Genomic DNA, 25,248 nt, shown 5'->3' with positions numbered 1-25,248 from the left:
GCAACTGTTGGGGATCCCAAGCCTAAAAACAGCACCTCGCTGATGAATGGCTTCAGAAACGCTGCCTTAACAGGGTGGAAAGGGGAGGATGCCCCCCAGCACAGGAGGGGCAGGGCTGTGATCAGGCAGGTCCCCTGCACCAACCTAAGAATAATGTGCTAGGAGAGAGGATGCGGGGTGTTGGGAAGGGCTGAAATGCTCTGCTGGCTGTGGCAGACTGCCCTACGTGCTGCACCAGGGTTTTCTGCAAAGCTCAGTGTAGCACAACTGGAAAGCTGGAGTTAGGCCTTTACCACCTCTGACACCTACAAAACAGTGGCAGTCAGATTATGGGCAACAGGAAAAGAAAAGGTGGGTTACAGACCCAAACCTACCTGGGGGTACATCCTCTGCAACTGCCACTGACTTCACTGCCACGTCACTGTTGTTGCACGCAGCTGCTTTACATCAACTGTAAAGTTTGATGTATGCATACCTAACAACTCAGTCTGCTCTCCTGTTTCCTTACCTGAATCACAGTAGAACACAGTGATTATCTATACGCACACACGGATCTCTGCAGGAGAGGGGAACTACCCCAGAGCCTCTCACATTGTTCAAGCCTGCACTGCCACTTAAAAAAAAATTCAAGCCAAGCTCCAGTTAAACAGCTTAGCACAAGGGATACATGCAGCCATCCAGCCCCTCCCTGCAGCACAGTGCTGTTATCCCACGTAAAAGGAATGATTTCACCTTCCCTATTTCTTAAAATAGGACCAAAAAAGCGAAAAAACACACCTCTTCCATGTGCATTTAGCATTCAGGGCTTCTTTGAAATACCGTGCGTTTCAACTGTAAATGATTCTCTCGAATCACTTCAAGAGAAAACTGTTGCCTCCTCTCTGTTGTGCCGCAAGTCCAGCGGGGTGGTTTGGAATCCATCAACATGAGGCTTCGGTATAAAACTGGGCCTGGGAGTGGGGCTTGGACTCTTCATCCAGCCTGAACAGAGACACCGAGCATGGCAAAGAGTGGGGCTGTGGGTGGAGGGCAGAAGGCACAGCCCTTTCTCCTACAAGCCAGCTGCCCCGGCAGAAACAACAGGTCCTGCGGCACCCGCTGTGACTCCCAGGTTTTGAGCCGAGTTAGTGGTACAAGCTGGCAGGCTGCACACTACTGCTGATGTAAGCCCAGGGAACCTTAAAAAAGAAAAACTAGAAAAATACTAGAAAACTTTAAAAACCTAATTACTCAAAACCACAGAATAAAACTGCATGGGTTTCCCCCTATTCTTCCACACCCTTCTGCGAGGAGCTGGTTTTCCAGAGCGAAAGGACATGCTACATGGAGCCCTGGGCACGTGTGCTCTCTGTGCAATACTTGTGTAAGTTCAAGGCACACATCTACGAGGTGTGCCAGCCTCACACAGCAACACACTGCCGTGGCTTTCTGCTCTGGCTTATCGACATAAAGGACTGGCGCGGCTTTGACTGTCCTCTCTTCAGACTGGCAGGAAGGATCTCAAGAGGAATATAAGAAGTTATAGGCTTTGCTTTTTTGGGGGTATCTGGGAAAAGTTCAATTAAGGCAAAGACACACATGGTTAACTGTCTCAGCAGCAGCAAATTACTCCTTCACCTGTGAAGCTGTATTCAACCTAAACCACCGCGCTCTGCGATTACCCAAGGTGTTCTGCACCAACTTCTTTTGACAATCTTTTCACCGTGCACTGTTTAGGAAATGGGAGGTGTATCTAAGTAACAGGAAACAGTCCTCTATGGCCTAGTAAATAGGGATTAGAAAACCATTACAAAATTCTTACTGTGTAGGCTATGAAAGAAAAACAACAACAACCTGACAACCTTGAAGAACACATGGCCTATTCAGTCTGTACACGTTACACCTCAGTAATGGCCTTGCAGCCACACGGCCTGGTGTAACGTTACCCAACAGGACTTATCCCACTGCCCAGTAACTACGCATAGTTTACGTCAGAGAGGGAGAACATCTTGTCAGACTACAGTCTATTCCCACGTCAACGCGGGATCCTCTAGGGCTTTGTACACTGTGTACAGCATTCAGAAAGAGCAACAGTTGTTCCAGAGGTTATCTTCAGTTTCTGCCTGGAGTGTCCTCCTCTGCTGCAGTTTAGCACAATGAGTAAATCAAGGGTCTTCTTCCATGTCATCTGGATTAGGAGCCATAATGAAATGCTGGGGGTACTCAAGGTTGTGTTCATAAGCATGTTCTTTCCAACGTGCATCATCACTCTCGTGGGTAATGTATCGCTCTCCAATGCGCGTTTCAAATTCTCTGAGGTCAAGCCAAGTCTGATAATCCTAAGGAGTAGGAGATATTTAAGGAACTAGTTTAAGAAACAGCAGCACGACATTCCCAGAGATAAATCCTGCAGTTAGTCTCTAATATAAACAGTCATGCAATATACTCCACAAGAGCTGATTAAAACCACCAAAACCACACCCCTACATAATACCCTCACAGAGTGTCCAAAAAGAATCGTTCAAAACTGTATCTAGGGTTGTAATACTGCACATCATTAAAACCTTTTGTAACAGGAAAGCTACGTTAGCTTTGCTATGAAATTAATGGTGTGTATACACACAGGAAATTCCAGTACTGTTTGTACTCAAGAGACATTAAAGGGGAAAATCTAATTAAGTTATTTGTGTGCATAGATATGTGCACACAGTACTCTGAAACCACCATGAAAGGAACCCATGTCAAACAAGTGGATAGATTCCATTCCAAACAATTCTCTCCTACAAGAAGTCACAGCACACACCAGCTCGAGCGTCTGCTTCTGCACCCACCAAACAGTGTTTGTCTCTATACTGACGTCAGTGGGGCTACACGCACCCATCGCTGCCCGCAGTCAGGAGAGGTGCCAGAAGAGTAAAACTCTTATGTCAGTGTGAGATGGAAAACTAAGGGGTGGGACAGACAGCAAGACAAAGTTTTCCTTGAAGAAAGAAGCCATTAACTGGTGGGCAGAATCCTGGAGGCACGTAAAATGTAAAGCTAAAACCAGAAATGCTCATGCCTCCACAAGTGCTTGTTAACAGACTTTGATAGTTTTAGTAAGCCTCTGAAAGATTTCCTTAAAAAATCATTTTTAAGAAATCATTATTCACCCATTATAAACACTGTAAAAACGGCAGAAGGGTTTACCTGTAACCACGGGTGACTAAGGGATTTGTCAACACTGAAGCGTTTTCTCATCTTCACTTGAAGCAAGTTGTTTATTAAATCAATGGCTGACAAAGAACAATAGAACAAACATTAGATTGTTTAACTGCTATTCACCTGTCACCATTCACATGCTTCACACTGGGTTTTTCATGTGAGTATATCCTACTGAACTCTTTATAATTTAAGCTCTTGAATTTTCTATTTAGCTTTGCTTATGTTAAATGAGGCCACAAAAAAGGTATTGAGTAAGCTTCCCCCTGCTTTGACAGAGCACTAGAAGCTTTACTGTATACTTCTTAATCTTTTTCCCCTACTGATTTTAGTAATTTTCAGAAGTGCCTAAATAACTTCAGCACAGCCCTGTGTTCCAAAATGATGTAGGACACTTCCACTACAGCATATTCTTGTGTATGTCCTTCCACATCTACCTGCGCGTTAGTCATATGTACGTTGCTAATGGCAAAGCTGGCATCAGAGAGCTTAGTGACCAACCTCACAGACTTCCAAGATTGTCCAGGCCTGACATTAAGATCCAAGTTTTGTTTCCCTCACTAATGGACAAAAGGCAAAAATTCCAGATTCAATTTTGTCCAGATTCAAGAGCCATTTCTGGTCTTGAGATGAGTATGTTTTGATATGAGCATTCAGCTAACACTCACAGGTCATTTAACTTTTCTCCGGAACCTTGGGAAGCTTCAGGTTATTTATTCCACTCCTCCTGCATGCATTTAGGTTTTCTTGCTAAATCTACTGGCTAATCCTAAAATATTGCATTGGACAATTCATCTTTCACAAATATACGCCAGCTCATATGTATCTATTTTGGGATGCTTGACTTAACTCAAACTTATCAATAATATTCACATTCCCACCTGTATGAACCTTGATGTTTAAGCATCTGCAAGTGTTAGCTACATACAAAGACATTCTAACAAAAAAAACAAACCCCAAACCCAAAATGTCTTTACCTTCACTGGAAATTTCCTTCCAGGGATTCGGTGGGTACATAAATGCTGCATTTTGAATCTGATCATTTATATCCTCATCTTCATTAAATGGGAAGGTACCACTAAGGCTCACATAGACAATAACTCCTACTGACCACATGTCTAGGGAGCGGTTGTAACCTTTACTCCTGAGCACTTCAGGGGCAAGATAAGCTGGTGTCCCCACCACAGAGCGCCTGAAAGACTTCTCACCAATGATGCGTGCAAAGCCAAAATCACACAGCTTCACCTGCAAAAGACATTTATTTTAAACCCAGAAATCTCTGCTTCATCCCCAAAGCATGCTACTGTCCCAGACCAGAGGGGTACTTGATGCTGGTTTTGCCATCATTTAAACATTTTACGCACTGAAATAGAGACAAAACATAACCTTAAGCTGGTCAGTTAAGGTTTTAGGTTACAGATCAACCATGCTTCAGACCCAGACCTCAACTGGCCTAGCACAGATTGGGTCTGAGGCAGCCTGTGTAGTACATGGCCCCAAGCATGCAAACAAAGACACAAAAACCCCCACAAAAACCCCCAAGCCCCTGATTCCAAACTCAGCTCATTTTCAGAGGCAAATCTGCACCCTCACAGGGCACAGAACCAAAATTTTAAAAGCATACAAATCCCAGCCAGATCATGTTCCCTTTAATCACATTCCTGAAGCTGGAGGCTTCAGCTGCATGGAAATCAAAGGATGAGTGGTACAGCCAGAACTCAGCCCCCAACAGCTCTGGGCGGAATAATGCAACCCAGGTAGAAAGGACCAAGAGCCGATATCTGCCCTGATGCTCAAACCTTTGCAGTTCTGGGATGCTTCCTTAATAATTCCTTGAGCACAGCAGACACACTTGTACAGAAAAAAGGATCCAGATCAAGTCCAACACTAATGCCAAGTTAATAAGCCCTCCCTGGGGTATGAGAAAGAGCAGTGCACCAAGGCATACGAGTGAGTCTCCGAAAGTCCACTCCAGTTTGCATTAATGTCGCAGGACTGGAAGCAACTCCCTGATGCTGCCTAGCAGATTTCAATTTCTTTATATCCTCCACAAAACCTGTGCTATCCAAGGTATTGGAGGTAATAGCTGACTGGGGTATTTGCTGACAATACATAACTACTGTTGGGTATCACTGCACAGCATTTCTCATAGAGGAATTAGCTATTTAGTTTATATTACAATGTAATATACCACATACTGATGATGAAGATCCCTGAGAAAGACCAGTGACAAATGAGCCAGTCCAGTTTCACAATAGCTTAAAAGCAAGGCAGAGAAGACTGAGGAGGAGGGATGCACAAGGGAAGAAATTGCTTCCCAGGGTCAAGCAGCACTGGAAGGGAAACACACACTGGTCTTGAAGCTTCTAGTCCAGTGGAAAAGGTACAAGACTACTACAGAATCCAATTTCCAGAGCACCCATTTCTAATAATCCAGAATGACCATTTCCACACACACTTCAAAACTGTGGAAAGAGACACAGTCTACACAGCCCTTTGCTAAGTGCTGCCAGTAGTTATACTTCTCGGGCTCCTTGGAAGGAAGGATCAGTGGTGCATAGCATCGCAGTGAGACATGATCCACATCTGAGGGGAAAGAGACTGAAAGAGAGCACTGAGCACAAAGCAAGGGTAAGAGTTGGAAGGGAAACAATACACAGATGGCTGTGATACATGTGGTTCAAGTCATTCTAGACTGAGTTGAACAATCCCACAACAGGTCACCTTTTAAGCTACAATGTTCTTTTCTACAAGAAATGTAGGCAATGAGAAGTGATGAAAGAAGTGTTTTTCAATCCTCACTCACTTGAGGAAACGGCTCTGCTGATGCTAGTAACACATTTTCCGGTTTTAAATCACAGTGCACAATATTCTTGAAGTGTAAATTCCTCAGAGCAACCAGTATCTGCAAAAAGGAAAGAACATTTTCAGAACCACACATGTGAATCAGAAGTGTCAAACCCCACAGACACTAAGTGATACCAGAATCTGTATCGACACAGTTTTCAAGACTTAACCCATACTGTGCAAGTACTATTTCTCCAGCCTATCAAGGCTTGGAACTGATGGGTTTTCCTCCTCCCCCACTCCCCATCTTTTTGAATGCTTACTATTTTGACATGCATCTTGTCCATAATGTTATGTTTTGGGAAAGAAGGGCAAGAAAATCAACGTGATTAACATTCAAAATTCTTTCCATGTTTATTCAAATCACATTAGATGCGCAAACCTCCGTGCGCTCTCTTTTACACAACAACACAGAAAAGCCCTTCTCCAAACTCCACTCTCCACAAGAGACAAATCCAGCCTTCCCTCTCTCAGAAAGGAGACTGAATGCTGACCTGAGTGACCATGAACTTCGTTATTCGTTCTGGCAGTCGGCTCTTCTCACTGGAAAGAATCATCTCTAGCATATCGCCATGCAGCTTTTCCATCACCACAAAGACCCTTTCCGGGGTTTCAAACATACATTCCAGGTTCACAATCCCAGGGTGATGCAGGTTCTAAAATCAAGCAGCACAGGTATGTCAGCAGTATGGAACAGGCTGGATCACAGAGAAATGTTGTGCCCCAAATCAAAACGCAGCTAAGGGCAGACGTAGCAATGAAAAAAAGCAAAAGGTCTGAGGCAAGAAACCAGCTTGAAACACAAACATCAACCCCTGGAACACACACATTGTCACTACTGAGACTAATGTGTTTTAAGCAATTTACTTGTAATGATTACATTTTACAGCAGATACACTCAGTAGCTTGAACACAGAACATGCAAGGATTACACCCAGATTGAGGAGCCAGTAGTTGAAGGTAGCCAAAAATAGTTTCCTGCTACCTGCAGGAGGCAGAGGCAAAGCACATGTGGATCTCCTCTAAGGGGGTGAGGCCACCACAAGTTCTCAATTCTACCAGATACTTGGTAATTCCCACTCTAAGATTATCCCTTAGAAAAAGGCTCAGAAATAATAGAATTACAGGATGTGTTAGGTTGGAAGGGACCTTTAAAGGTCATCTCATCCAATCCCCCTGCAGTAAGCAGGGACATCTTCACTAGATCAGGCTGCTCAGAGCCCTATCAAGCCTGACCTTGAGTATCTCCTGGGATGGGGCCTCAAATGACATGCACAGACTTGGAAATTCAGAACACTTACGTTACAAACATCTTAAAAAGGGCACAAGACAGACTCCAACGTGATCCAAAAATACTACTGTACCTGGAGAATGGCTACTTCATTACGAAGCTGACTTTCCTGTTTAGTTGGAAACCTCATCTTGTCAATGACTTTGATAGCCACATCTCTTCCAGTCTTCCTGTGTTTCCCTAAACAGACAATCAATGTCAGCCGTCAGGAGGTAGAAGCGATTCACAGCTACACAGCATTGCAGCACAAATTCTTTTTTGGGGAAACCAGCATATTCTGTACAAGGGTAGGGTATTACTTCGTTAATTTTTAAAACTGCAACCAGTATGTGAGGAACAGGAAGTGATCAGCCTCCACTCCACCAGAGTGTTGTAGATGAACTAGTTACTCCTCTGCTGTCAAAGAGAGGTTTTTGCTTGTGCAAGGGACTTGCACATGAGCAAGTAATACCTACTCCCACAGAATATTACCTCTCACGTAAAAAAAAAAAAACAAGCCAAAACAACAGAAACCCCCAAACAAACCAACAGCAAAACCACTCAAGACAAAGGTGAAGAAAGGTCTGCGAGTCTTCTCTCCAGTGGTTTCATACTTTCATGGGTGCCACATGCACAGAAACCGTATACTTAATACTCTGCAGGAACGAGAGAGCGCCACGAAGAAGCAGATGTTAGCACCCAGGGGTGCTCTGTTGGGATCAAACAGTTCTAAGAGGTTGTGGGAAAAGACAGCACCAAATACTACTCCTGGATGCAGCCTGCAGCAGCTGAATGAAAAGCAAATCTGCAACACGCAGGTGGGATGTTTCAAGGGCTAACGTGGGTGTCAGTGCTAAACCGGCTTCTACCACATTCACAACAGAGGTTAACAGGATCACCTGCAGCGAGACCCTGACAATCTAAGACATTTAATACTAAACTAATACAGGATAAATAACCCTTCACCAGAAGGAGGAGGGGAGGGGGAAAGCATTTATCTGCTTAGTGAAAGGCTTGGAAGCTGTTTTAGGAAAGGGGGTGGCACACAGGGCTACAGAACAAGCAGCAGAGGGGGCTCTACTGGGGAGCTGTGGGGAGCCCAGCTACACCTCACCAAGCACCCAGCCAGGTCCCTGCCTGCTGCTCTGCAGTCAGTACAGGTGGCCAGGGCTTAAGCAGGGTGTAGGAACAGCTCCAAAAAGCTGCTGCACCAAGCAACTACTGCACCACCACAAATAAAGGGTCAAAACCAGGCTTATCTCCAGCAGACAGAGTAATGCAGTTAACAGGCACATCACTCAAGGTCCAGGAAAGGTTCTACAATGTTAACAAAAAGAACTAACAACTGGAGAGCAAAAGTAAATCTTAAAGAGTGTATCAGTCCTGAGGAAAGCATACACTATGCAATGGACTGTCACAGAGAGCAGTGTAAAGAAATCTCTTAAAGAAAGAGGCAGACCTGGGAAGCTCAGTCATTTTGCCTGTAACAAATCAGCAATTTTTAGGCCAAATATTAGAAATGGCAGCACCCAACTATAATTTAAATAAACCCTGAGGTACAGAGAAAGTTACTCTGGCTCCACCAGACATCAAATTATATTGAAACCTAGCAGAAATACCACTAGTTACAAGCTAGATGCAAAATCCAGAAGACAAATGCTGGGTTGCAAGAGAATATAAAGCAAAACCACTAATCTAACAAATCTACAGACACTACAGTAGAGCTAAAAAAAAAAAAAAATCAAAGAAAGAAAGATTAATAGAAAAGCAGCTTGAAAATTCCTTTTCCTATGTGAAACACAGCTACCCAGGTTTCAGGGTTTTACATCAGTAAGAAACTGTCAAGAAAACTTTTTTTCCTGTATCCATTTTCTAGAGCCTTCAAAACTAACCAAACCAGGAAAAGCAGAGGGAAACTGTTCTTACTGAAAGGAGTTGGGTATCCATATCCTGTAACCTGGATTTACAATTTGTAAATGTCTGTCCAGAATAGAGGGGACAAGCACAAACAAAAACAAACCCTCAAAAAACAAACCCCACAATGTCACTAACTTAATTTTACCTTTGATATCATTATTTCAGTAATCCTACAGAGGTGGGGAAAAGCCAGTATTAGAAGTTATCAGATCTAGCCTCCCCAAACTAAAGCATTTACTATGTTTATAGCAGCTATAAGCATTGACTAATGAAAAATTTAAAAGGCAGTTTAGCAGAGTACATACAGAAATAAAATCAAAACATTAAACTTCCATCTCCATGTGTGCATGTTCTATTCACAAGAGGAGCACACTTTGATTCACGCTCTGCTTTAAGAAATACAGGGGGCAAAAAAAACCCTCCAGATCTCTCTCAAGAGTGATACAGCAGCAGAGCTTCAAACTGCATTTCTATCAAGCAGTTCAACAGTAAGAGAGAAAAGTATTTAGCTACACAACTGGTACACAGAAAAATCATAGCCACAATACTTTCTGACTAGAAAGACAACATGACAGAAGCAGAAATGTTACCACTTTTAAATCATTAGTTATCACTTTCTCTTGGTTTCCAGATTTATGGTCTGTGGTTTTCTCAACACTTGATATAACACATGGGATTAAAAACAAACAAACAAACAAAAAAAGGATAAACAGTTCATATGATGCATTTCTGGTACTACCTCTTTCTATGATTACACACTGTAAAAGTAAGTTATACACTGCAATAGAATTTCTTTAAAAAGCAGAAATGATAAAACTACAGTTGAAACCTAAACCAGCCTTCCTTCTACTTTATTCTGATTACAGAAATTCGCAGCAAATCTGTTTGTATAAAATATGTCAATAACAGATTTGCTTAAACACTGTCAAAGCATAAACAAAGATATGTCTTCTTCGAATTGCTTTTGGCCACATCTCTCCTAGCATTAATAGCAAGTCTATTTGACAGCTTCCCTAAGCACGACTTCTAACACTGTATAATACCAACAACAGGGTTACAATTTGCAATTAGGAAAAAAACCAAGGCCAAATTCAGACCAGAGATGGCTTTGTACTTTACTGTGGTTGAAATGCAAAGTGTATTCTAAACTGATTCTGCTGCCCATGTAAAACTCTAAAGGAAAAAAAAGAATTGCAAGAAATGCAGCACAAAAAGTTGCAGAGAGACACAGTAACCCAAGCAAAGCTTTTAACAAGATAAATTTAACCTAGACATTCCAGATGCAGCTAAGCAAATACAAAAAAGCTAATTGTATCAAGCAGACAGACATTCCACCTTAATAAATGCACAATGGAATCTAAGGTCATTTACCTCCATATACAATTCCAAACTGACCAGAGCCCAGCACTTCATCAGCAAAGATTTGGTACACAGAGCTGATGTCCTAATGCATGAAAAAAAAGAAATCACAAGTATCAGGAGTTAATCATAATGTTCACGAGCCTACTAGTTAGCACTGGCTCAGCTGTACCTGACATTAACCAAACTCTGTCCAGGGTGCCATCGCTACCCTGAGCGGAGTGAGAACACCTCAGTGGATCCTCTTCAGGAAAAGTCTGTTAGGCTGCACCATGAGCAGGGACACAGGTTCATGCAAACTCACAGCTGTAAGGCACAGGTGAGTGGATTGCTTCCTCTACGTAACTCAGGCTTCTTTAGCTACAATACCCCAGGGTGCTGCTTTCTCATCCAAACACCGGTTGCTGCCAATGACTTACTAATACCCAGGTAAATAAACACCGTTACTGTATAATGCATGAGACTCACCACGTTCTCCTGGACCTGGCAGTTTGAAACAGAGATGCTTAGAGATAACTCCTCTGCAACAAAGAAGATATGACTGAGTAAGTAAACAGGAAGGGCAAGCTTTTTCTAGTAAGGGCGCGGGGACACGACACAACCCAAACCACCAAACCTTTGCTGACTTCTAACCCCATCATGGTGAAACAATTTTTATGCATGTTCTGCAGAAACATTGTACCCCAGAACTCAAATTTCACAGGCTGATTGGATAAACAACCCCGGGAGTTTTGCTGGCATTATTTGTCTATTGCTGTCATACTGCTGATGACAGAAAGAGTAGAGCAGTGTGAGTGTGTACACAATAGAGAATTGGGAAGCCAAAAGCAATAGTCATGTGGCAACTGTATCAGAGGTCATTAAAATACTAAGAATTTCTGGTAGCAGGATAGAAAAATACAGGGAAAAGAGTCAGGTAGATCCCTCACACTCCTGAATATAACCTGAATGCGGTTGCTGATTTTCTGCTGCATGAAGATATACAGAATTAACGCATAAGGAAATAAATCAAGCAAAGCAAGTATAGAAGACCTGATAATTAAAACAAAAAACCCAACAACAACCACCCCCACAGTATAAACAATCTTTGTTTCATGGGCAAACTACAGAACTGTATCAATCTTTGGAATGTAAGTGCACATCTAGGCAGTGTAAGTAAAAGTACCAGATAAAGACACAGAACTGTTCAGCCCGCAGCAGATGTTGACACAAAGTTTTTGTTACAGGAACAACATCATGACACAGGGCCAAGAAGAGATACATCAAGGAAGGTGGAAAACACCCTTACGTATCCTTTGACTTGCAAGACACAGGTGAAGCGTCTCAGACAAACGGACATCTATTATTTGTTAACTTAAAAAAAAGAACCAAATTCACCTACAAGGTAAACATAGGAGATATACTACAGATTTACTAGCACTTTGAAAAGAGCCTTTATCACCCTAAGAGCACTGAGCTTTAAAAACACAACTTCAGAGAACAAAGAAAATGTCTGTGTCTGATTTTTGCCACTTGTGCTTTATCTCAAAGAAGGAATTTTACATACTTAAGATGGCAGGCAACAAATCCTAGTTCTCAAAGACACTCTGAATACTGTGTCTGAACTATGAGCTGGAGTTACCACCTTGCATCTGTCTATGGATCACTGACGCTACTCAAGCCTGTACTGGAATAACAGTAAAGAACGCAAGGAAAACCAAGAGGGTAGACAAAAAGTTACTAAGGTCTATGCAAAGGGCAGCAAGGTTGAAACAAGGTGATTAGAAAGTGAAGATACGTTTTTTGAAACTGTTTCAAGAGAGCACACTGCACCCTTCTCCACAGATGGCTACAGAATACAATCTGGTAGGCAGAGATTTACTTCTGCCAAACAAACCCGTTTTTCCAGTGTCTGAGATGCAAAAGAATAAGGGCTGAAAAAGTGTCACTTCTGAAGAAATCAGTGTTCAACATGGAATCTATAGCAGGTAACAGCTTACTGGTTTCCCATTTCAGCTCAGAAACATCCCACAAAGAAATATCCCACCCCAACCACCAGGTACAGGGTGACAAAGTATGCTTTCCAGTGAGTCAGACTGGAAGAGCAATGTCATTCCCAGACACTTTCTGGCTAGAACGTGGGATAAACCGACTAGCCCGTCCCTTGCAGACATTTTGACACTACAGGATCCCTGCTGCGTTTCAGGCACTAGCAGCATTTTTTCATTTAAAATAACATATTTGAAGCTTTGGGGTTTTGTTTTTTGAACTAAAAGTCTAATTTTCTTAAAAGCTGCATTTCATGGCACACTGTGTATAGGAAGGAGAAGGATGAACAGGTGTTTTATGGGCTTTAAAAACCAACCTGTGTCTCTAAGAATACACAAAGGCCACTCCACAACTCACGGTAGTTTCTTATACTCCTACAATTCCAAACATGCTAAAATACTTCCTCTCTGTATCTATCTATGCAGCTCTATTCCCTAGCACTGTCAAGTTTCTATATAGAAATACTGATTTTGGAAAAAAAGCAACTGCCTTTGCAAGTCTCTCTGCAACAGTAAGCCTTAGGTTCCAGAAAACAAGAGACACCTTTGGGGTGTGTATATATAGAATTTGGAACTAAGAATTTTGTATCAAAAGTCGCATTTTGTGTAAGGCCAGTTATGAGGTGCCATCTTAGGGGTATGTTTCTTCACTGCAATTAAATACAGATCCCAGTAGTGGCATTTCACAGTTTACTGTTTCATATCAAGGTTGCATTTTTAGAAAACGCCTTTATATCAAACCAGTATTTGTAAGTTTGTAACTGTTGCTGAGGCAGATTAGCCAGATACTAGAGGCAGAGAAATTCAGAATCTCCTGCAAAAGAAAAATTCACTAAAAGAAGATTCAGCAGTAGCTGAAAGATGAAAGGAAACCAAAGAGTGAAAGCATAAATCTCAGCACAGACTGTAAATGAACATCCTTGCAAGGAACAAGGAGATGACTGAAGAGAAGGAAGACAAGGTAGTTCGGTGGAGCCTTGATCATGAGTATAAGGAGTATGCCAGAGAAGGAAAGGAAGGACAGGTGCATAAAAAGAACAGGGCACTTTTTATTATTACCCCCAGCTCAGCAAGTGTTCCTTTCATCACCATATTTACATTGCAACACTATCTCTTTTTCTTTTCCTTAGTTACTGACATCTCACAGATTAAGGAAAAAAATACATAGGGGATAACATCCACATTGAGTTCTTTCAGAGTAGATGTATCTAGTCTGAATTTATGAATAAATTACATTGGAAGTTTGTACACTATGGTCCCTTCTTACATCCAGCAAATATGTGCAAGTCCTTAATGCTCCTGCAATAAAGCCCCGCAATATCCATTCATATCAAATTGGAATCTTAACTGCTACTTCCTGCTACACTCAATTAAAGGTTTTGCCCACCCTCCACCAACCTGAGTGTCACCTCTTTGAGACTGGTGGAAAGTTACGCACCCAATTCAGCAGAGAATAGACAGACAATACTTCACCCTAAATCAGCACTTTTCTGAAAGGAATCTCTCCCATTAGCAGCTTCAGAAAATTAGTAACAGTGCCTTGTCTGCCTGCTTACTGTGGTCTTTTCCTTGTCCTGCAGCAGTGCAAACGCTAGCTTGAGGGGTGACTGGCATCAAAGCCTGACGAATGGCTTTCTCCCAGCCCTGAGCTACGTCAAGTCCGACTCCGGTGGCAGCAAGAACAGGACTGTGATGAGTGCTGCCATTGTTTTCGCCAACAAAGTACACCATGGTGTCAGTGATGATCTCAAAACAGTATGGGTTGCTGCCCTGCACCACGTTTGAAAAATCTCGAGGCTGAGTCACCTGGAGAATTTCTGAAAGTGGAATCTCCTGAAGAAAAATATTAAAGATTAAGAAAATGAAAATCCATAGAATATTTTAATATTTAATGATACTCAAAACTTAAAGTGTTTGCAATGAAATCAAAGTAAATGCATCAAAATAACAAAACACCAAGCTTCATAGCTAACGCTAGGCTGTGCATGACCATTGCCCACACAGTTTTCTGAATTCCACTATTCCAGAAGAGACTTCCAGCCCCACCACAGTTCTCCCTACACAACCACTGTTCTCTCAGTCAGCATTTACATTCAGCACGAGACACACGCCCATCACATACAAACGATGCACAACCACAGAATAACCATTCCCCCCTGTAGCTTATCCAGCTCAGCTAAGGAAGAACATGACAGGGAAGAAAAGTGAAACAAGACAACATTAAGAAGAGGATGGGGTTATACAAGCTAGTCTGTAAGCACTGCTTCACACTTCCAAGTCATTTTGGGTGAAGATTCTCTTTCATACAGGTATTAATGATTTCTACTGACGACTCTACTTCTGTTCAGTTTAAGATCGTGGTGCAAGCAGTACTAGAGAACAGTTCTGAAGGAAGAAACGGCTGCAAGTTCACACTCGTTGGAGGAAGACATTCCACAGACATAGGAAGGTGGGTGCACATCACTTGCAAGAGTAGTGAACAAGCAGGTGAACACCAGGCTGGCATTAGAGGGATAAGAGACAGTAGCTGATTAAGATGCAGAGCAAATAAATGTAAAGACAGCAGCTGTGAATGATTCTAACAGCAAAGATATACAACCTGAGATTTAAGCAGTTAAAAAAGGGGGGCACAGGGGCAAGTCAAAGGACTGAAAGCAGTGACGTAACGGAGCAAGAAGCAAGGAACATTATTTTACCAGCTGTGTTTTGAATGCACAGGGCAATACAAACATCAGGGAGGTCTGAGAAGAGGCTGCATTGGTCAAGATAGGGATGAAAAGGATCTGGGCAAGTTTAGCTGGGTGTACAGAGAAAAGGCTTGATCTTAGAGATGTTATAAAGGAAGAAGCTGCAAGATTTGGACCCCACCTAAAGGCGTAAGACAAGAAAGGGAAAAAACCTGTTTATACATTTGAACACATTTTCTGAATATTCCACCACTGAACACATCACCACATTAACAATATCCTAAACTTATTGCCAAGTTTCACGTGTATAACACCAGCCTGCACAGTAAAGTTTTCCTCTAAACCTTGCTTGCAACTTTCAGTTGTACCACTGGGAATAACTTTATTTGGGGAACCTCAAAACAAGGTACATGTGCATGCAAACTTCCAGAACACACAAAGCCTAGCCATCACTGGACTGGCAGCCAAAGAAATTCCCTGGTAGTTGTGAAGAAAGCTTAATATGCCAGGCAATTCGGGAGTACAGTACATGTAAAACGTAAGGAGAGACATACTCAAGGGGATTAGATCAGGAACTGCAAACAACTTCTCAGAGTTAGTCTTGGTCCTTCTTACTTACAAGCTTTGGCAACCAAAAACCTGTCACAGTTTTGATTAAAAAAAGACGGGGAAATGGAGATAATACTTAACCCCTGAAGTATTCAGATCTACAAAGCACTAAGTCAAGTGCAACATAATTATTACTCATCATTAATTACCTTGTAATATTTTGTTCCAGATTCATTCTGAAATAGCGTGAGGCATTTGCTGTCCAGTCTCCAATAATGTCTTTTTCTCTACAAAAAAAATGGTACAATAATGTAAGGAATAAATCACTGGTATTGCTTTTGTTGTCCCATTATTTAAATGAGAAATGTTTCAAATGACTAAAACAATCAGCTAACATTAATCTAGAGTTGCATCTTAAACTAGGTAAGTGAAGATGCACACTTTGGGAATGAAGGTTTTATTTTCTTTTTTAACTCTTGAAGAGTGTCATAAAATTATTTCCACAAGCCAGGGAAAAAAAATATTAAAAAAAAAAGAAATCACTTACTCTACAGTATCTGCTGTCATCACTGCTATTATCTCATACTAGAAAAAACAGTTACCTACACAGGTTTCACTCCAGGAGCACATGCACACAAAATCTGAATTATTTTATCAACAATTGAGGGAGTTGTCCTTTCTCCTTCAGTGCCCTCACACCAACATTACAGGGGTTCAAGGACTAAGGAAGCCTGAAGTCCATAACTCTTTCGCTGTCACAGAGTTCTACAAGCATGCAGTGGCAAGACAGATTAAGAGATTCAAATGGACAAAACTTCTTACGAAAAATAAAAACCAAGACAGACTAAATAGCCATTTTCTGGAAGTCCCCACCAATAAGAAATATCTCCACCAAAAAGTAATACAAATAAGCTGTTGTTCTTGTAATTTTAAGCAGAGGAACATCTGGTGAAACGAAGAAGCTTTTAGAAAACTAATACAGCTATTTGAATCTAACTTGCTTTGCTTGCACCGTGCTCGTTTAGTTTGAAATCAGTTTTCATTCTTATGTGGCAAAAATCCAAGACCCTTAACTCTGGCCTAAGATGACACTAGTTTGGAACGTAATAGAGCAGGGCTTAAATCACTTCGTTCCGGGGGAACCTCAGGCTACCTGCAGGAGTTAAAGAAAGCTGGGACATAAATGGTTTTAACTAAATGGAATTCCCAGCCAGCACTGAACAGCAACAGTGTGAAAGCTTAAGGGTGAGAACCTGTCCTTTGGACATACATGTTCTTTATTAAATCATGAATCAGAAGAGACTTCAGAGAGGGGGAATTCAGGTACAGATTAGTAACTCTCTCAGGGATTCAAAATCTGCCAATAACATCTTCTGAGAAAGGATGGGCTCGGGGGGCGGGGGGGAATACAGACAATGATAGAGAAACTTCTCATTATAAAGGATGAGCTACTTGTTATCCAGGGTCAGCAAAAAGCATACAGATACTGCTGATAAAAGGAACCTCTCTGGAACTGAGAGAAAGTCCAAGCTTTGGGGCAGAACAGATCACTTCATTTGGATGGCCTTTTCTGGTAAATGACATCCAGGTAGTAGCCAGATGTAGATAAAACAGACAAACAAACAAAAACACCCCTCAAAAACCCCAACAACAACGTAAGCTAAGGTATACAATCTGGTAAGTGTTCTATGAGGTCATCCAAAGCAGTCCCTGGAAAGATGTACTGGCTGTACTGAAAGATTAAATCAGAGCTGAATACCAGGTCTGCCCTGAACACTACTACAACTACTCATCGTTCTTTACTGCATGGCCATAGTTTTTCTGCAGCCACCTGATGATAATTAAGTAGCCTTGGCTGGAATCTCATCTGAAAAATACTAGACACTTATTCTGGCTTGTGTTAAACACTTGTAGATATCAGAAAACTGCACTTTAAAGAAATGTTTTATAAGGCTTTGTTTCCAACAGATCACTTGGAGTGGTTTGTTTAGTCAACAATCACAGAAGCAGAACTACTACAGTAGCCTGAGCTGACCCCTATCATGCCTCAGCTTGAGCTTAAATAACATTTTGCTCTTCTAAATTCCTGAAGACCCCTTCAACCAGACTCCTGGCACAGAGACAAAGAATGGATAAGTTTTTATGCTGCCTTTCATGAACAGCCTCAATACGACATGCCATTCTTCACAAGATCTGGGAACTCCCTGACTTCATCCTTTTCATTTATCTACCAAAAGACAAGAGGATTCACTTCCTTCCATCAGAGAAATCTCAAGGAAGGAACCCAGTTATTCTTACCTTTCTCCACAATACACAAAACCAAGGAGCTTGCCTAAGAAGGTTTGATTAAGATACCACTATTGGTATCACCAGAAACAAAAAACCATAGTTCCTGGAGGATGTTTACGTAGCCAAAAAGCGTATTTACTAACACCTAGATCATTAGAATGATACCATTTCAGTACTTATCACTTTATAATGATTTCCATCTTCATATGTAGCTGAATGAAAACACTGATACAAATATTTAATTCAAACGCTAAACAGAAAGATGTAAGCAAATTATTCTGAATTATTCTCTCAGGAAAGCTGAAATCTTAAACATGCAGTTCATTTGAAACAATTTAGAGATGCTTCTCCTCATCCAAAGGGAGGAGGAAACGTACTGTTGAATCACCACACAAAAAATTTTGAATAAGCTAGTTTCTCCTTTGCACCAGATTTCTTTATAATGAACAGCTAAGTTCTTTCAAAATGATACTGTAAATCACATTATCTAAGTAAGATAAATAAAAATCACTTGCTTAGAGAAATAATTTAAGCTAACGTAGGCAGAAACAAAAGTCACTGACCAGATTGTCTCTACTAGTGTAGTGGACCATCCATCCTTCCTTCACCATTGTACTGCTCTTCCTCTTCGTGTGCTTGATCGACTGTACAACTCTCATGAGAGGGATATTATTGCTTGTTGAAGGACTAAAGAAAAATAATGAAAAAGAAAAAAAAAGGAGAACAATTAATATTTAACAAGTTAAGATGCAACAGTACTGCAATTTTATGGTGCTACGTACTTAGCCTGTAATTTTCAGGAACAGGCAACTTTTCTTCCCATACAAATTATTTAACTGAGATGATATTGATAAAGTATCTGAGCTCCCACTACCTCTCCTAGTGCAAGCATTACAGTGCTTAAATTACTCCATGGAATACAGAAGACACACACTAGAATGAGGACACCTACAGAAGTCATCCTCTCAAAACAGCTAGCTGAGGCTGCTGGTCTTCATCTAGCATAAAAATGTAACTTACATTAGCACTGCTGTTATTTTCTCCTCTCCATGTAAGCTGACTGTGCTACTTCTTGGTATTGCTAGTACACTACTAAAGGTCCTTGTCTAATGATACTTTTAATTTATGAAAATATCAACAAAAGCATCTTAATTTTATCAATGTTCAGGTGTTATCAACTGTCCTGCAGACAAGTATTTGACAGTTTCTGACATTCTGACAGAGTCATTAGTTACACATACAGGTTTTAATAGTGATGAAGGTGGAGCAAACAGCTCAGTTGTCTGCTTAACACCAGAGCTCCTACACATGGCCCTAACGGAAATGTTTGGACAGAATCACAGAATCACACGGTTGGAAAAGACCTTTAAGATCATCAAGTCCAGCTGTTCCTGTCCTATGCTAAACCATATCCCTAAGTACCTCATCTATCCTTTTTTTACACACATCCAGGGAAGGTGACTCAACCCCCTCCCTGGGCGCCTGTTCCAGGCCCTGACAACTCTTTCAGTGAAAAATTTTTTCCTAACATCTAAACTGAACCTACCCTGGCACAGCTTCTTGCCATTTCCCCTTGTCCTATCACCTGTCACCTGGCTGAAGAGACCATCGCCCACCTTCTCTATAACCTCCCTTCAGGTAGTTGTAGGTGGTGATAAGGTCTCCCCTCAGCCTCCTCTTCTCCAAGCTAAACACACCAAATCACACAGCAGCTTCAAAAACAAAGATGTAAGAATGCTTTAACAGGCATCATTTACACTGCAGAACTGGGTGCCACAGGAGTCTGTATATGCCCAAAAATTCCTTTAATTGCTTCAAATGCAATTAGAAATAAATGGGAAAATCCTACCTAGAGGTGGAACACAAAAAGAGGTGCTACCTCCAACCCAGGAAGTCCTTGAGCTCTAAATCACTGAAAGTCAAGAAGGTATGGCTATATGCTCTTCCACATGTATTTTTATCAAGCAATGAGCTAAAATGACCTTTGGTTTGACCTAACACCACTGTTCTTACATTAGAAAGAATGACCTAAGAAGATCAGAATGACACTATTTGGCATAATACAGAAAGTAAAACGACCAAATTTGATTACGGGAACTAAGGAACAGTTATCAGATAGAAGAGTTCAGAAAAATCATGTTCAAGTTACATAAATCAAACTTCTGCCTAAAATGCACATAAACTGTGATTTGAATATTAAAATACCTCAAGTAAATAATTTGAAATAAACACATATATATCAGTAACTAAATTAGGTTGAAGTCACAAAGATCTTACTCATGTTTTCGCCATGTTTTGATAATCTGGCTTTATTTCTTTGATAGAACAGTACCTTTTGCTACTGGAAGAGACTGTATTATTTTGTCTCAGATTTGCTTGGGACAAGGAAACTTTGCAAAGCATTTCCAAGTTTAAAAAGAAAAATAACACACACAATTAAAAAAAGTCACACTTTAAGCTGTAAACCTGGGCTAATCAGAAGTGCTTTATTTAAAGTTTTACTTCAAAATATTGAATAAAGTATTATCTAGAACAAAGGAGTTTTAATATTCAATATATACCTGATGGTTTTGACAGCTTCCTCATCTTTGTCTGCATCAAGGTCAGATGGATCCATAAAGAAGATTTTGTCCTCTGGAGGAGAGGGTTCTTCAGCATCATCTAGACCCCGACTACCGTCGCTGTTCATTTCACTGCTATCAACTTCCATTGGCATGTCCAAGTCCTGGCCTGGGCTAGCAGGTTCTGGAAACAACACAGGATTCAGACATTATCTCAAACAAACAATTACAAAAACAACCACCAAAAAAATACACACCCAAAGAAAAACTCCACAAAAAAACCTCCATAAAATTTCTTCTTCAGTTCACATTAATACAAGTAAAAGGCACAAAATCTTCATGCTTTTGCCAAATTATGCTGAGTGTGCTAATGAACATTATCTATTTGGTTTTGCTAAATGCCAAGGCAAGAGTGACCCAACCAAAACAAGAATCATATTGAGGAAAAAGCTTAAAGTCTAAACCAAAACCGCATTAAGTAATTCTGTCCCACAAATAGTAAGTACAAAGTAACCTTCTGGTGGCTAGAAATGACCCAGAGAATTATTCCTGCGCAAATTAAATTCTCCATCAACAGAAACCCAACTCTGTTCTCACTGCCCTTGTAGCCCATAATAGCAAAAGAGAGAAAAAGGGAGCTGTGGTATTGCCAGAAAAGAGAAAAGCAGAACAGATTTTACACACACTCAGCTGGCCAAAGTTTAAAGTTTCCAAAAATCTGTACAAATTGCACTGAGGAAAACACATACCTTCATCTGTAGCCTTTTGATTTGGGGGTTTTTGCCTTCTTTGTTTGTTTTGGAGTTGCAGGGGGGGGTGTTTAATTTTTTGTGGTTTGATTTGGGTTTGGTTTACTTCTTTTTTTGTCTGAGGAAAGCCCAATTAAAGGGTGGAGAAAGAGCCAAAAAATAAACAACTGCTTACATCCATGGAAGAACTGTCCAAAACTACATGCTCTAGCACCTCAGCATCGTAAGGGTGTCAAAGCAGGCTACAGCAACAACGTGTGGCACATTACTGCTGATGGCCACCAATCTCAAAACGCAGGCAAGAGCCTTGGAGCTGTAGAAGACAGGCATGAACAGATGGGATATGCTGTGCAATGGCAACAGACCCACAGGCTAACAGGGCTGCTGTCCAGGCCCCTGAATCATGTTGTAGAGTTTGGTGTGATCTGCCATCAAATTCATTCCCCTCAAAAATACACATGCTAAGAATCAGGACTTTCAGCAACACAGTGAAAGAATGGTTGAAACTGAAGGGGACCTCTGGAAGTCATCTGTTCCAACAACCCCTGTAAGTCCATTTTCTCCAGCCTGTCAAAGTCCCTCTGGATGGCAGCACAACCCTCTGGAATCTGAGCCAGTCCTCCCAGTCACTGGCAGACTCGCTGAGGGTATACTCTAATCATCCAAATCATTAACAACGTTGAACAGGACTGGACTTAGTACTGGCCTTGGGGTACACCATTAGTTACCAGCCTCCAACTAGACTTCATGACACTGATCACTACCCTCTAGCTCCATCCATTCAACCAGTTTTCAATCCACCTCGGTGTTTGCTCATCCATCTCATACATCGTCAACTTAACATTAATCAAAAAGTTCCACATGTAAGACTCTAAAACTTTCTGCCACATATTATTCCTCACCTTCCCCTTCCAAATCTCTACAGCCAATTTCAAAACCAGTCTTACCTAACTAAGGTTTCAAAAAAAATTGAGTGTGGGGTTTGGGGTTTTTTGTTTGTTTGGCTTGGCGTTTTTTCTCTTTTACCTCACAAACTGCTGGACTAGCTCTGGCCACTAGAAATCATGAATATCAGAAAGTCACAAAAAATGGTACTTGTTTTCAGAAATTAACACTTAAAAATAAAAATTTCATGGTAAAAAACAAGCAGACCAATCACAACAGATGTTTAATTTTTGTGCTTTGAGAAGGCTTCTTGATTTTCTATTTTCCTTGAGCAATCTCAAGCAAAACATACTGTATTTGCCAAGACTGATTAAGTAAAACTAAGGCCACCAGAGTGTGGAAGTTCTACAATGAATCTCTTAAATTGTCAGTGAGGGCAGATAGAAAAACTGGGAAGATAAAACAAAAATACATAACATGTTCAAAGATGAGGGAAGCAAAAGCTAATGCATCTTGTTAAGCCTCCAAAGTTCTGTCAGTGTGTGAAAGCATGTTTCTCATCTTACCTCCATTGAAAACCACCTCTCCAAGACAGTCTCTGGGTACTTTAGATGCACAGCGTTTGTGACAGTTGAATCTGCAATCTTAAATGGAAGACAAATAAGCCCAGGACACCAGAATGTTACTTCCACTCCAACACTACCATTCTATCATTCACTACGTCCACCACAAGCTTCAGTTCAGGTTTATACACTGGCGTGTAACTGAAGACAGCACCAATGAGGTCACCTCCAGAAGGAAATTAACAGTCTTGTCCTGATGTCACATGTTGATTTGCCCCATCACTATGTATTATGTCAGCGCTTCCCCTTCCAGCACAAAACAGTTTTCTACTTTTCTAGCTTTCTCTGTAGCTATTCTTTCCACTATGATGTAATATTTCCTATCCTCTCATCTGTCCCACACCCTTTTTTCCATTGCTAGATGACTTAAATGTCTCATCTCTATCACTTTTCCCCACCTGGTGCCCAGCCTTGCAGCCATCAGATCCCCTGGGCTCTGTCACAGAGCAGATTTTGGGCAAATCCCAAAGTCCAGTTCCCCTATCATTCAGATTACAGATCTGGCTGAACACTGAAGCTCCATTTCTGCCTGCTGACACAGGACAGGCAGAATAACATTATGTCCAGATCTGGCCTGACGTGGACATGGAATCTAACCTGGATGTGTGCCATTTCTGCATCTGAGGTATCAGATGCAGCCTCCTGAACAAAGTTCAGCATACCACATTAGTGGTATTAACTGGAATTTCCTTTATTAGCATCATCACTGTAATTTTCAACCCTGTATCAACATCATGAGTTTCAAAACTCTGTACTGCTTCCACAACTGTTCTTAAACTAGTAATTTAGCCCCTTTCTGCTATCCAAAGAAAGCTCATTGTGCTTTCCTTTTAAACCCAGAGAAGAGAAAAATCATTATCTCCACATTACAGCAGCAGAGAAGCCAAACCCTGGAGCAAAACACAGTCCCGCTCAGCTTCTGAGTGCCTGTGAGCATCCTAGGAGACAAATGAACTGTCCTTTCTACAGTGGCTTTTTCAGTCCATATTATACAATATGGTTATTTTGAAAGGGAGGTTAATTTGAAGGGTGCTGGGAGCAACAGAAGCACAAATCCTACCAGGAAACTAGAAAAACTGAGAGCTGCTCAATCCTAATAAATGAAACTACATCCAGAAACATTCTTGAGTAATGCAGTGGAAGTCAAGCCTAGTGAACAGTAAGAAACATCCCCTAGTGCACTTATGGCCCACAGCATTAGCACAATCCCAAACAGTTCCCAGGTCTAGCTGATAAATCAGTGCATCCCATGAAATTGTTCCCAACAGGCAGTCTGCATACAGCCACCCAGGCTGGGATGCTTAGAAACCTTGTTCACAAGTATGGGTCATTTTGTCCCAGTTGCCTCAGTGTCCAGGAATGTTCCTGGGAACATTTATTACCACAAACTTAGCCTTAGCATCCCAAAGATCATCAGAGTCCAAGTGGAAGCCTGGGTGGATTCAAGAAATCCAGGGCTCTTACAAGTACTCAGGAACATGCTACTGCTGAAAGACCCCAAGCTTTGGGAATGTGCATAAGGAATTCAGTCAGAAATCTTAAGAATGTGTATAAGGCAGAATGAAAATATTTTGCTTGATATAAATCCCTGATATATTTAAAATATGCCCAGGATAATACTGCATAAATGGAGGCCTAGTAATATATTTATTACTGGTCTGTGCATGTATCTAACATTTCTCTAGGCTTGCTTTCCATACATAAATGCTGGTTTTATCTAGTGTCCCTCACTTCCCTGAAACTGATGAGGTAGCCCCATTGGTTCAGTCCCACTGTAGATACAGTCACAACAGCTGTATACAGTCAGTAGCCTCTGTATGTTAAAACTGCAAAGCATTTTTCAGGCTGTGTTATTTGTGTATTACACATGGTCAAGAGACACTGACTATAAAAAACAAAAATCATCAAAAAAACTAGTTTAGGATGCAGGCTACAAAGACTGCAAATTAATAAACACAGAAGTGAGAGATACAACTACGTTATTTACATGAGACAGCAGTATTTTTAGTCAACAGAAAGTTAACTCAGCTATAAGCCTACAATTTTTGTTTTATCCTCCTAAAGGAAACTGAAAACATATTCAGGGATCTCTTCCAAAACGCTGACCTTCGGTGCTCACGTTTGATAACCTCACGTGGCAGAGATGGAAAGCCCTTTCCATATCAATGCTTATGATTCATCAGGGCAGATTTCTTTCCTGCCACCAAGCTGACAGATCTGCACTATCCAGCAACAGAGAGACAGAAGGGGATGATCACAATGTCATAGTTATGCCATGGGAACTGCATGGAAGAGCCTAAAAACT

The 25,248-nt window shown here is 41.2% G+C and overlaps 1 protein-coding gene across 1 annotated transcript in view; it reads right to left on the bottom strand.

The window, feature by feature from the left end:
- Positions 1–2,144: 2,144 nt before the first annotated feature.
- The window catches only part of PRKD3 (protein kinase D3), a gene marked incomplete at both ends in the record, with an annotated part of 41,756 nt that continues 18,652 nt past the window's right edge, over positions 2,145–25,248 (bottom strand). Inside the window, 13 exons of the mRNA XM_084261320.1 lie at positions 2,145–2,318; positions 3,169–3,254; positions 4,158–4,425; positions 5,987–6,085; positions 6,522–6,683; positions 7,392–7,498; positions 10,586–10,658; positions 11,042–11,094; positions 14,157–14,433; positions 16,046–16,123; positions 18,689–18,812; positions 20,687–20,870; positions 22,887–22,964. Of these exons, the coding sequence (XP_084117446.1) occupies positions 2,145–2,318; positions 3,169–3,254; positions 4,158–4,425; positions 5,987–6,085; positions 6,522–6,683; positions 7,392–7,498; positions 10,586–10,658; positions 11,042–11,094; positions 14,157–14,433; positions 16,046–16,123; positions 18,689–18,812; positions 20,687–20,870; positions 22,887–22,964 (1,763 nt within the window). The remainder of the gene's footprint in view (positions 2,319–3,168; positions 3,255–4,157; positions 4,426–5,986; positions 6,086–6,521; positions 6,684–7,391; positions 7,499–10,585; positions 10,659–11,041; positions 11,095–14,156; positions 14,434–16,045; positions 16,124–18,688; positions 18,813–20,686; positions 20,871–22,886; positions 22,965–25,248) is intronic.

Source organism: Gallinula chloropus (assembly GCF_964237585.1).
Source record: "Gallinula chloropus genome assembly, chromosome: 3".
Classification (NCBI taxonomy): domain Eukaryota; kingdom Metazoa; phylum Chordata; class Aves; order Gruiformes; family Rallidae; genus Gallinula; species Gallinula chloropus.
This window is presented reverse-complemented; position numbering and strand designations above follow the sequence as displayed.